The sequence below is a fragment of the Ictidomys tridecemlineatus genome, unplaced genomic scaffold, assembly GCF_052094955.1.
Source record: "Ictidomys tridecemlineatus isolate mIctTri1 unplaced genomic scaffold, mIctTri1.hap1 Scaffold_44, whole genome shotgun sequence".
Classification (NCBI taxonomy): domain Eukaryota; kingdom Metazoa; phylum Chordata; class Mammalia; order Rodentia; family Sciuridae; genus Ictidomys; species Ictidomys tridecemlineatus.
Genome location: NW_027522848.1, coordinates 42616 through 55443, shown reverse-complemented (window position 1 = coordinate 55443; position 12828 = coordinate 42616). Strand labels below are relative to the sequence as shown.

Here is a 12828-nt window from a genome sequence, read left to right as displayed (position 1 = left end):
ATATAGTCCAGGCAAGTTCTGCAAGCAGTTCAAATCGGAGGAGTCTATCAATATGTCCATTTCCTCCAAAAGTAAATCAAGTCCTTGATTGAGCATTACTTGTTGAGTTATATTCATTGATGCATCAGTTTATACAGTTTACCGTGATAGCTATCATAGAAGCTGTAGTTTGGTTTTCTTAGTCTTTACTGGCACTGGGATGGAGATGGGAATTCTGGCAATAATGTTAAAGAGACATTATCCTGAACAGAATTATTAAATATAATGAAAAGGAAAAGTGAAAGTAAACAAACAGATCTGTTAATCACCTTTAAAAACAATAGTAAGCAAACAGTTCTGTTAACCACCTTTGAAAACAGTCATTAACAGCTGTTTACCTAATTTAGATTAAACCACTTAAATCACCTGAATAAAAAAAAAAGAAAATTCGGATCCATTTTTTCATGAGCGCTCCTCATATAAAAATATGGACATACACACATACTGACATGCAACACAAAACAGTGCATACATAACATACAACACATAAGACAATAATAACAGCCTTGTAGCTTTACCTAGGTAAAATCTCCATTGCAATGTTTAAAAACTCCACAGTCAAAAAATAAAACACAGTCAAAAAACAAAGCTGATCAGAAAAACATTAACCTAGGTTTGTATGAGCTCAAAAAATAAAATAGAACTTTATGATGTGGGAAAAATGCAATAATAAAATAGATATTGAAAAAAGGCACCGTGGTTAATCACTGTCGCAGATGTAAGAATAGCCAAGCTGGAGCTCTGGATATCAGCTGTTATGGATTTGAGTCAAATTATCTTCTTTTTGGTCTGTAGAAATTGTTTTCGTTAGTGTCTCTGGAATCTAAATCGGCTGCTGTTCTCCCTGTGTAAACACAAAAACAGAACCCCGACTCCAGACAAACACTGGGTCAGGAGCTTTCCAATGTCCTGTTAAAATATCTTTCCAAAGTACCTTAGGCTTATGTACATTTTTTTGGATACATATGTCTGTCCGCAGCATTAAGTCCTGATGAATCCAAATTTAAAAAGTTTAGAGTAAAAAAAGGGTTATTTTAAGTTTATCTTTGGGGGATATATACCCCTTTAAGATCCTTTTAAATTTAAGTCTTTCAAAAGCATTTTGCCTTAGTTTTTAGAATTACTTTAGTCCTTTTAATTTTTAGATGTGGTTTGAAACCATAGTTGTCTTAGCCTTTTGTATTTTCTATCTGAAATACCTTTACTTGACATTTTTAACCATTTTTTATCTTATTTCTATCTTCTAGTTTTCTTCTAAGGTTTTTATATTTACCTTTAGTTGCTTTCTTCTCTCCTAGTTTTCTTTTGTTTTCTATTTTGTGGGTATAAAATTCTTGTCTTTCTACATCTTTTTATCTTCCTATATCTTTTTTATCTTTCTACATCTTCTCTCTTTTTTTTACCTTTTTGTACTTCTGTTTTTGAAGTTTTCCACTTCAAATTTTTAATCTTCTTTATCTAAATCTTTTATCTTATTATCTTCTCATTTTCATGGGTTATATTTTTTTTCCTCCATCATGAAGGCATCTTAACCACCTTCAATTTAACCTTTTAAAGCTTTTTGCAATGTACTTAGGCATTTTATAACTTTTTACTTTAACAAACAAAGATTATCTCATCTCCCTCTTTTTAGTTTAATAAGTACATTTTAATAGTTTGATGAGTAAAGCAATTTTTTTTCCTGCCATGAAGGTATCTCAACAACCTTCAATTTAACCTTTTAAAGCATTTCATTTATCATCTATACTGTACTTTTAAATGTACTTTTTCACCACCTACAGCTTCACTCTTTTAAACGAGGCTTAGATTTTGTTTAAATCGTTTAATATTAGTTTACATGGCTGCCCTTCAACCAAAGGCTCTTTTTTACTCCATTAAGAAGCTTTGTCTCAATCTTCCATGTACAAATACCTTTTTTTCTTTCTACCTTTCTCAAGCTGTTAAATTAAGTCTAGTTTCCTCAAAATCTTTTTAAATGACATTTTACAACTTTTCACTTTACCACACAGAGATTATCTCAACTAGAAACATTTCTTTTTCCTTTAACCTTTTATATTAAAATATATTTCCACATCTTGAATCTTTTTATATCTCTTTTTTAACCATTAACCCTTTTTATAAATTCACATTCTAAAACAACCCTTATAAAATTACTCCACTTTAATAAGATGAAATACTTTCATGTTTTTTAAGGTACTGTTATACTGTAATTGAAACCCAGCTGAAACTTCTTATACTCTCTGTACATAAATTACACATGATAGAATCTTAACACTTAGTAACCTTGTTTCAGCAAAGACACAGACCAAAGCAATATTAAACATTTTTCCATTTGCCAATTTATGAAAACACACATAATGTTTAAATATATTACCTTATGGAACTTAATAAGTAAAGAGTACTTGATTTCATATTTAGTGGTTGATATTTTAACATTTTAGCTTTGTAAATAAATCAGCTGTCTGTAAAAACCAAGACAAGTATAGTGAACAGAACTAGCCATCTCTTTCTTGTTGAAGAAAAATCCTTCTACAGGATACCATAATGGTCCCATTGATATACTTAATAACTGATCTTTATAAAGCCATGGGCTACATTTTTGTATTGTATCAACATATGCCATAGTTTTTCTTGGTCTTACTGGGGTACCTCCTTCCTCTAACAATTTTTCTTCCTCGGAGGTGAACAACTTCAAACCTTGAGTCAACCATTTTCCCCAGTTTTCCTGAGAAAGTTTTAGGAACAGGCCACTTGAAATGAAAACAAAATAAATCAAAACAAGAACACATTGTTTTTTGAAATGGTCACCCATTTTTTTGCTCTCCTTCAGGAGCGAGCAAATTCACTTACCCCCAAGCTTCAGACATCCCACGTATGGGCCACCATAATGCCGCAGTCTTGGCTGGGCACAGAATCAGGAGGCACTCACAGCCTTGTAGATTCAAACAGCAATTCTTTATTCCCGACTCACACCGCCTCCACACAGGTTCAGGGGCAATCCAATCTCCGGAACAATTCACCTCCTAAAAACTTTTTCTCCAGGAGAACTCAGCGGGAACTCAGCCTGCAGGCATGCCCTACTCCCAGCAGCAATCATCTTCAACCTCCAACTTCCCTAAAACTCCTTTTGTCTTAAACCAGGAACACCCTAAGGAGTGGGATACTTCCTCAAACCTGATCAGCTCTAAACCCGGATCTGCCTTGGTCCTTGAGCAAGGTCACCTTACATGCAATGTCAACAGCGAAATCCATTTAACATGGGGTACGCTGGCAAGGGAATTTTGAAGCTTCATTCCTACTTGACAATGGCCCTCAGCACTCCCCAAGTGCTTGTAAAAGTAGATTTGGACAAAGCTAGGAAAGCATATACTATCAATACATCTGCTATAGTGGTAATACATTTTAGAGATTTTTGTATTGTTTTTACTTATTAATTTTTATGACTATTGTGTATTGGTTAAGAAAGACATAAATATTGGTTTATGAGCAATGCTACAAAATGTACAGGTAAATTGTTGCTAGAGGTTATTTGGAATTGCATTTATAACCAGCTTTGATTTACATAGTTTTAACCATATAGTATCCAATAATCTTCTATGCAGATCTTTTATTTACTTCAGAAGTCTTAACTTTATGTGCTCTTTGTTGAGAATTAAGCTAAATGTAAAAAAGAAAACTTCAGTGGTTGGAAATGTTGCTTTAATAGTTCTGTACTTAATTTTCATTTGGAATAATAATCTCAGTGTAATTGTTATAGCAACTTTCTTTCTTGGTTATACCATATACCTATCTATTATGTATATATTTCCTGCCACTTCTGAGAAATCTCTTATTTATATTCTTTGTACAGAATTTATTTGATATTTGTCTCTTTTGCGCTATAGGTTGGCCGTATGTTTGGATACTTTCCAAAAGATTTCATCAAGGTAGTTCGTGAATATACTAAAGAAGAGCTACAAATTCCAACAGATGTAAGTTATGGATTTCTTTTTTGTTCTCAATTGTAAACTGGCTTATAAATCCATCAGTTATATTCAGTTAACTGCTTCTGAATGTTTTATAATGTGTTTGGGGGGCAATCTAACATTTGTGTGTCAGATTTTCATTTGAAATCAGACTACCTGTAAAAAAAAAAGTTTGAAAGGCATTCAAGGGTGATTATATTATAATCTGAGAGTTGTCTAATATATTGAAACAGATATTCTAAGAGGCAAATAATTTCATTTTACAGGCAAATCTCATTGGATAGTTATTAGACATTTTAAGTATATTTAGGTTAAATTAATAAACTCTAACTTTTATACTAGGTTAGAAATATGTACTTACAAAGGTTTTCTTATTCTTAGTCATATATGGGATCATAGTCATGTTATAGATTTGGAAAAGGGGACCTGAGCATTTCAGGTGATGTTCAGTCTCAGATCTTTTAAGGCCCCAACTGCTTCCTTTATACAACATTCCTGTATGGTGCTCTGACTTAAATTGATTTTGTGACTGAAAGGATTTCGTGTTCTAGAATTCTCACTTCAGCTGATTATTTTCTAGAGTTTTAAATTGTATAGTAATTGATGCCCACCAACACTGAAACATCTTTGGGCAGCTCTTTGTAGTGGCTGTAGAATATGCAAGCTGCTAGGCTAGGACAGTTCTTAGATTAGATGGACTGAATGGATAAAGTCATCCTGTTTGTTGTTGCTGTTCCTAAAATTTCTTTATAATCTCAGGGGCCATAAAATCACTTCTGTTGCTTGTTGGACTTCATTGTTGGTAAAGAGAGTTCTTGGGATTTAAGCTGTGACAGCAGTTCACTGATTACAGAGAACTCATTTGTTTTGAACTCTGCCTTCTTATTGTATTTCCCATTACATGCATCCCTCATGGCTTAGAAATGCATGTGATGAGGAGAGGAAATCACTCATCCCTCCTACATTGAACTGCCTCCCCCACCCCCGGAACCCCCGCAGAATATTATGAAGATTTAATTAGGAATGGAAATTTTTTAAAAACATGTCCATTCATACTATGGCTCCTTTTATATCAATTTGCTTACTAGATGCAATAAGGAAGACTAGATAATATACACATAATCCTGAGAGAGATCTTAGTGACTGTGAAACCTTGATGAAGAGAAAGGTGTATACCTTGTTGAATCTTGTTTTCAGTTTGTTCTTGTGGTAATAGTAATGTGAGGAGCCTCCTTAATATCATTCTTTATTCCATCCAATGTACTTGTATCTCAGTAAGATACTTTAAAACTGATTCATCTTTCTCAAGGCTGCAGGATCTTCCAGCTTCTCCTGAGCAAATGATTAAGAGTTAAATTTCTGAAACATAGGTGTAGATATTAAGAGCTGGAGGATCCTATAAGTGATACCTTGCCTTTCATTACTTATGTTCAGAGCAAATTGAGAGAGACCCAAGAGTCAGGCAGTTGGAGACCAAATTGTCACCATTTTTACTCATTATGCTTTTTAAAGAATATGACCCATGTTAAAAAAAGAAAGAAAGAAAGAAAGAATAGACTTTCTAACACTGTAGTCTAGAAAAAGACAGATTTACTCAGCCATAGATGGAGTTAGGCAGTGGGGGTTGGAGGAGGATAATCTGGATGACCTCAAAGATTCTTTAGAACCAATCCTGAATTTGGGAGCGTGGATGAGTTTGCTTTTGTGATACTTTGTTATTGACACATTAATTTTTTTTTCCTTACAGGAGACAGATTTTGTTTGTTTTGATGTTGGAGGAGATGATTTTGATAATTATAACGGAGAAGAACTTCTAGAATTTTGGGAATTGTATGATTCTGCAAATGAAGATTCTGAGAAAGCTATAGAAAAAGTGGGACAATTTCCTGAAGTCTCCCAGGATGTTGAACCTGAACCTAAACCAGTAGTAGCAAACTCACAACAAATTGAAAGTGCCTTCTCAGAAAACACTGTGGATCTTGAGGAACAATTTTTGGCTCAGAAGAACCATCCTCATGCAGATAGTCAAACAGATAATGCTCAGGGTGAACAAACTTCATTTGAACTTTTTGAAGAAATACTACCAGATAAATTGAAAGTGCCAGAAAGTGAAAAAAACAAAACCAGCAACATTTCTCAGGTCTCAAATGAACAGGAGAAGACTGATGCTTATAAACTTTTGAAGAAAGAAATCAATCCTTATCTAGAAACCAAAGAAAACAAACAAGAAATGAGTATAATTTGGAAGATTTTAAAGAAAACTGAAACCACAGCCAAAAGGGTAGACATTTCTCAGGTCTCAAACGAACAGGAGAAGACTGATGCTTATAAACTTTTGAAAAAAGAAATCAATCCTTATCTAGAAACCAAAGAAAACAAACAAGAAATGAGTATAATTTGGAAGATTTTAAAGAAAACTGAAACCACAGCCAAAAGGGTAGACATGATGGACAAGGAACGAGGTGATATGGAAATGGGAAAGGAGGAAAGTCCTCTGGCAGATGAGGAAGCCCAGGGACTCTTTGACAGAAGTGACGAGGAAAACACTCAGACTTCAGGGATAAGTGAAGTATTTCAGGATAAAGATTCTGACGATCTTGAAAAAGACAACCCTAAGGAACATCTGAACACTTTAGAGTCTACAGAAAAGGCTACTGGAAAAGAAACCTCAAAAGAGGACCTTGAGGACATAGGGCATATCACAGACGCAAAAAGCCAGGGTCCTGCTTCTGCAGACCTTGAAGATGATATATTCCCACAGAGTCCACATATAGCCCTAAAGCCAGAGCTTAGCGATCAGGAGGAAGACTTGCCCATAATCCGCAGCTTCTTTATAGAACAAAAGTCCTTGCAACACTTCCTGAAGTACATTGATGTCCAAGAACTAGAAGCCATGTTGCAAGAAATGTCTTTAAAGCTGAACTCAGCACAGCAGGAGAGCGTACCCTATAACCTAATGCCCTATTATCTAGAAAAAGTTCTAGATAAGGTCTTCCGTGCCTCTGAGTCACACATTTTGAGCATAGCAGAGCAAATGCTTGATAATCGTGTGAATGATAATACAGACACAGGAATAAAGGAAAGTAACATATTTGAAGAGGCTGCAGTGCTTGATGATATCCAAGACTTGATCTATTTTGTGAGGTACAAGCACTCCACAGTGGAGGAGACTGCTCCATTGATAACAGCGCCTCCTCTAGAGGAAATCTGGGCTAAAGCTGAAGGTAAATACCTGCCTGCGGCTTGGGCTGGAGAAAAGGAGTTGTTCTTCCAGATGTTTTTGTGTATTATTGTAAAGTTCTGTTCAGTTTCCATGTGCCTAAAGGAGAAAGAAGGCTGACTCAGGAGCCCCATATGTTCCTTTATTCATTCTTTTGGGCTACAGCATGAAAGGATATTGCTTATTCTTTTTTTCCTTTAGGACAGTTGGGATTGGTTAGCATGTTCAATAAGAAATTTTATAAAAAGCAAAAGAGAAAGATATAAATGAGAAACTAATGCACAAAAGTAGACCTGTTAACAGTACACATTTTATCTTAAAATTATAAAAGGGCTTTATTAAACATAATTTCTTAATCATAAAATACCTGTACTAGATCATGTGGGTGTGGAGTGACTAGCATAACGTTTTTTTTGTTTTTTTTTTAGTATTTAATCTCTTTTTATGTGGTGCTGAGGATCGAACCCAGTGCCTCACCTGCACTAAGCAAGTGTTCTACCAGTGCCTCACCTGCGCTAGGCACTGTGACTCATATATTTAGTGAAACACTCGATGAATATTGAAACTGAAGAGAGACAATTCTTATTCTATAGCATAAAATAAAATAGCCATTTCCCCTTTCAATTTTAGAGCTACTTATAACAGAAGGTACTCCTGTTGATGCTGCTGATACAGAAAACCAACTAGAGATAAAGGTCGAAGAGCCAGCAGATGCCACCCTTTTGGACAACATACTTTTCTTGTTATATTCATTCTTGCTTTATTTGTCTAAGATGGTAAGTTTGACATAGTTTCTTCAATTAGAATGTTGATTATTTATTAGTATTTAAGTAGCTTCTGGTCATGAAGTGAAAAACTTAAAACGTCTTTATGAAAATGACTCTTGACCCTTTGAGTAGATAGCTCCTGAAACAAAAGCCATAGGGGTGTGGCTTTAATGGCTACTTGGTTTAGCACATGAAGAAGATTTGCTGTCTACCAAGGCTAGACATTTGCACACCTGTAAAAACTTGGTTCTTCCCCTCAGAACCCTTCATTCTGGCAGGGAGATAACAGCATTCACTTGAAACACAGTAAGATAATGGCAGAAAGAGAGGTATTTATTCGATGGTAGAACATTATTGTCCATAAATGCATTTATTATGGTTGGAAGGGTGATCAGTAAGGTCAGAAAGTGGTTGAGATGTGTTTGAAGCACAGGCAAAGGGCAAACAGGAGTCTGACATGTGGTTTGTTGTTGATTAGACAGGCTGGAGTGGTGGGGGAAGCTGGCAGTCAGAAGAAATGTGTTCAGAGAAATGGAAACATGAAGAAAGGATATTTGGGGAGGGCAGGAGAATGTGAATAGTTGGTGTTGTAAAGTGTGAAGTTGGAGGGGGATGGGCCTGTTGGAGAGGCCAGCAAATCTTAAAGGAAGTCATGAGCCAAAGTAGCATTAGACCATTAATAGTGGGGATCCTTAGAAAGTTTTAAGAATGAAAGGAATTAGGTTAGATCTGTTTCTTAGAAAGAGTCACTTAAGGCTGATCTTTCTAAAGAAAATCATGATCCAAATAAGACATTTAATCTGTCTAGAAGCTTATCTAAGCATTTTAGGACTTACCTCCCCCCTATTGGTATTTGTTGATATTGGACTTTTAGAGTTTAATTATAGGAATGAGAAAGCTTTTAGAGGTTGGAGGATAAGATGGTCCTAGGGACATTGTGACAGTAATCCTCCTCAACTGAAGTTGTTTCCTGTAGGTTGTATTATTTCAAGGCTTGTGTAAGAAAGATGATGATGTTGTTTTCCTTGTAAAATGTATAGATTTTGAAGCCAGGTAGATCTGGTTTCAAATCCCAAGGTTATCATTTAGACGTTTGGGCAAATAACTAAACTTTTGAAAAAAGTTTTCCTTATCTGTAAAATGTAGATAATGCTTCCTCCAATCATAAGAATTAAATGATTTGACAAGGTAAAATGTCTGGTGAGGTGTCTGGCATTTTGAAGGGTTTTACCCCTACACATGCCCTAATTCTCATGTAGACAGTCAGAAGGTGGTATAAAGACAATGAATAATTGGGGAGGAAAGACCACCAGGGTGGAAAAGATGTGGTGGGGAGAAACAAATCATTTTTCAGTTGGCTCCATGTTTGTTCATGATGGTGGCAGCCACCTGGGTAAGGGGTATATACGAGCCAGGCAGTTAGAATAATTATATTTCCAGTGATTAAAGCAGTCTTCCACAGTCATAATTTGATTATCAGAATGAATCAGCATTACTTGGAAAGTTAACAGCCTCATGATATGGGAAGGATTTCTTTATTCATATTTTTAGGTATGCACAGAGCCCTCCTCTAGGTCTAGGTCAGGGGACATGAATGTGGTGCAGGTATGGTCAGTGATTGTACAGTGATAGGTAAGACATAGACGTGAGTGGCAAAGAAGAGGCACAATGTTAGGAGACTGATTTGAAAGGAGATTTCAAAAAGGCATTTTGATGGCCCAGTATGTAGAGGACATTGTGCGAGGACTAAAAGAGTCTAACAGGTGTAAGGCATGATTGTGATTTTTGAAAGCCTTAAGAAAAGGACTTAACAAATATATGCAAAAATTATGAACAAGTCAATGTAAAATCTTAAACAAGTAGTATGATATCTGATAGGACTGGAGAGTAATAGGCTCTGATGTGTTTGGGAGATGTGCACCAATCAGATTCATTGATCAATGGAATCTTAGCAGAATCTTAGTGTTAGAAGAAACCTTGGAAGGCTGTTAGTCTAGTTTCTCACTCATTGCTGTTATTTTCTTTACTGTGGCCCTGACGAATAGTTATGAGGCCTGTACACCAGTATTTCCTAGCATGAGTCACTCTCTTACAAGGCTATATGTTCTTCTGTTGTCTAGTTCATCCTTGTATTGACTCCAAATTTTCCTCCACATGATTTCCTCTATAAAATTGAATTCTTTTCTACATAGAAATCCTTTAAATATTTGAAGTTATATCTTAATTTAAAAATTATTTTTAGTATTTTTATCATGGAAACTTTCAAATAAGAGCAGAGAGAATAGTAGGGGACTATAGGTAACCATAACATACTGTATATTTTAGAATACTAGAAGAAAAGATTGTGAAAGTTTTACCATAAAGAAATGATGTTTGAGGAGGTAGATATATTTAACTGATTTAAACGTTACATAGTGTATACATGCATCAAAATGTCATGTTACCTAATTCAATAATTATAATGTTTGTTTCTATGTACTAGTTAAAAAATAAATTTAATTAGAAAAGCTTTAAAGAAAAGCATACAGAATAGTATAATGAACCCACAGGCCATCACACAACTTAACAGTAATTCCTTGATAGCCAATATCAGTGAGTTTTTTAAATTTGTTCTAATTGGTTATACATGATAGCAGAATGCATTTCAATTCATTGTATATAAATGGAACAAAACTTTTCCTAGTTGTGCACAACACGTGTAGTCCTATATGTACCTCGGGTAATGAGGTTCATCTCATTCCACCATCTTTCCTATCCCTCTGCCCCCTCACCTGTCCTACCTCCCCTTTGCCCAAAGTTCCTCCATTCTTTCCATGCCCCTTACCACCCACCTCACCCCCATTATGGGTCAGCATCCACTTTCAGAGAGAACATACAGCTTTTGGTTTTGGGGATTGGCTTACTTCCCTTAACCTGATATTCCCATTCACCCGCAGATGCCATAATTTTTTTCTCTTTTAATGCTATAAGTAATATTCCATTTCATATATGTACCACAGTTTCTTTATCCATTCATCTGCTGAAAGGTTGGTTCCACAAAACAATGGAATGCTTCACAAATGTGGGTGTCATCCTTGCTCGGGGACTATGCTAATTTTTTCTGTATTGTTCCAATTTTAGTATATGTGCTGCCAAAGCAAGCACACTCTGAGTTTTAACAAATGTAGATACCCATGTAAAAACTACCATAATCAAGATATAGAACAGTTTTTTTTTTTCACTAGAAAAGGGGTTTCCTTGGGATCCTTCCCAGTGAGTGCCTTCACCACCTGTTCCAGGCAACCATTGATAACTTTTTTTTTAAACTATAGATTCATTTTTCCTACAGTACTGTTTCATATATATGCCACTATAAGTGGACTCATATCTAGGAGTGCAATTGCCTCCTACGTTTAATGTATGTTTTTATCTTATGTGATACTGTCAAGCCATGCTAAAAAAATGACCACAATCATTTTATACTTCCACCAGCAATTTAGGAGACTTCCACTTGACTTCATCTTCACTAGCACTTGGGCCATTCTAGTGGGTATGTCTTTGTGAGTTTATTTCCTGATAATTAATGATATTGAGTGAACTTTTTTTTTCTTTTGAGATAGGGTCTCACTAACTTCCTTAGGCCCTTGATAAGTTGCCAGCCTCAAACTTGGGATCTTCCTGCCTCAACCTGGGATTGATTGCTGGGATTACAGATATGTGCCATGATGCCAGGATCAAATACTTCTTCATGACCTTGTTGACCGTACTGTTTTTGTATGTCAACTCTCTCTGGCTAGCTGGAATCCAGACTTCTCCCAGCTCAGTGCCAACTGTGGGATTGGTTAGCTTATAGTTGTTCTTGGCCCTCACAGGTACTGCTTAGAATGTAGCCCCAAACTGAAGACCGCCTTCATGCAGATTTCTGGAACTCTTTTTCTTTTTGGCTCCCATCTTTCTGGTAGTTTTCTCTACATATTTTTGGCTGCTTAATCTCCTGGAACTCTGGTCTCTCTCTCCTCAGTGAGACTGTTGTGCCCCATTTGTGTTCCCCTTTTCAAACTGAGGTCTAGAGGGTGCCTCCAGGTAGAATGCTCACCTATTCATTCTCCTGCTCTTAGGGGTGACAGTTGCATGTTCCTTGTGGCTTTCTATCTGAAAAATAGCTCTTTAAAAATCTTTTTTGACTGGGCATGATGGCACATGCCTTAATCCTAGTGGCTCAGGAGGCTGAGACAGGAGGATCACAAGTTCAAAGCCAAAAGTGAGGTGCTAAGTAACTCAGTGAGACCCTGTCTCTAAATAAAATACAAAATGGGGCTGAGACTGGGGATGTGGCTCAGTGATCAAGTGCTCCTGAGTTCAATCCCTGGTACCAATATATATATTCCAACTTTCTGGTTGCTTTCAGTGGGAGAACAAGTCTCATATAAGTTACTCTCTATTGATTTCTCCTTTTGTTGTAACTTTTGCAATAATTGAAAAAAATATGTTTGTGGGACTTCTAGGATATATTGTAGTTTGGGTGAATAAATGACATACAAAAGAAAGAAAGATGAACTAAAAAATATAAAATCTGACACAGAAACTAGGTAGAGCACTGCAGTCTACAAATGATAAACTAAAGTATGCTGTGAGAACATTCAACAGGATCCTGCTGCAGTCTGAATGTTGATGTTTTCCCAAAATTCATATGCTGGAACCACATAGCCAGCATGATAATATTAAGATCCAAGACCCTGGGTAGTGATTAAACCATTGGAACTCAACCCTCAAGAGTGGGAGCAGAGACCTATGAAGGAGGCTCAAAGGAGATCCCTGGATACTCCTCCTATCTCAAGATACAGCAACAAACTAAGGT

The 12828-nt window shown here is 36.1% G+C and overlaps 1 protein-coding gene and 1 non-coding gene across 5 annotated transcripts in view; one reads left to right on the top strand and one right to left on the bottom strand.

Moving 5' to 3' along the window:
* LOC144364811 (transport and Golgi organization protein 1 homolog) overlaps positions 1–12828 on the top strand; it is a 68770-nt gene that overhangs the window by 39874 nt on the left and 16068 nt on the right. For all 4 annotated transcript variants that reach the window (XM_078036607.1, XM_078036606.1, XM_078036610.1 and 1 more), the window contains 3 exons: positions 3924–4010; positions 5752–7228; positions 7855–8000. In XM_078036607.1, the coding sequence (XP_077892733.1) occupies positions 3924–4010; positions 5752–7228; positions 7855–8000 (1710 nt within the window). The remainder of the gene's footprint in view (positions 1–3923; positions 4011–5751; positions 7229–7854; positions 8001–12828) is intronic.
* On the bottom strand, positions 11029–11135 carry LOC144373598 (U6 spliceosomal RNA). The gene has a single exon (XR_013433216.1). It is a non-coding gene; the product is annotated as a U6 spliceosomal RNA (small nuclear RNA).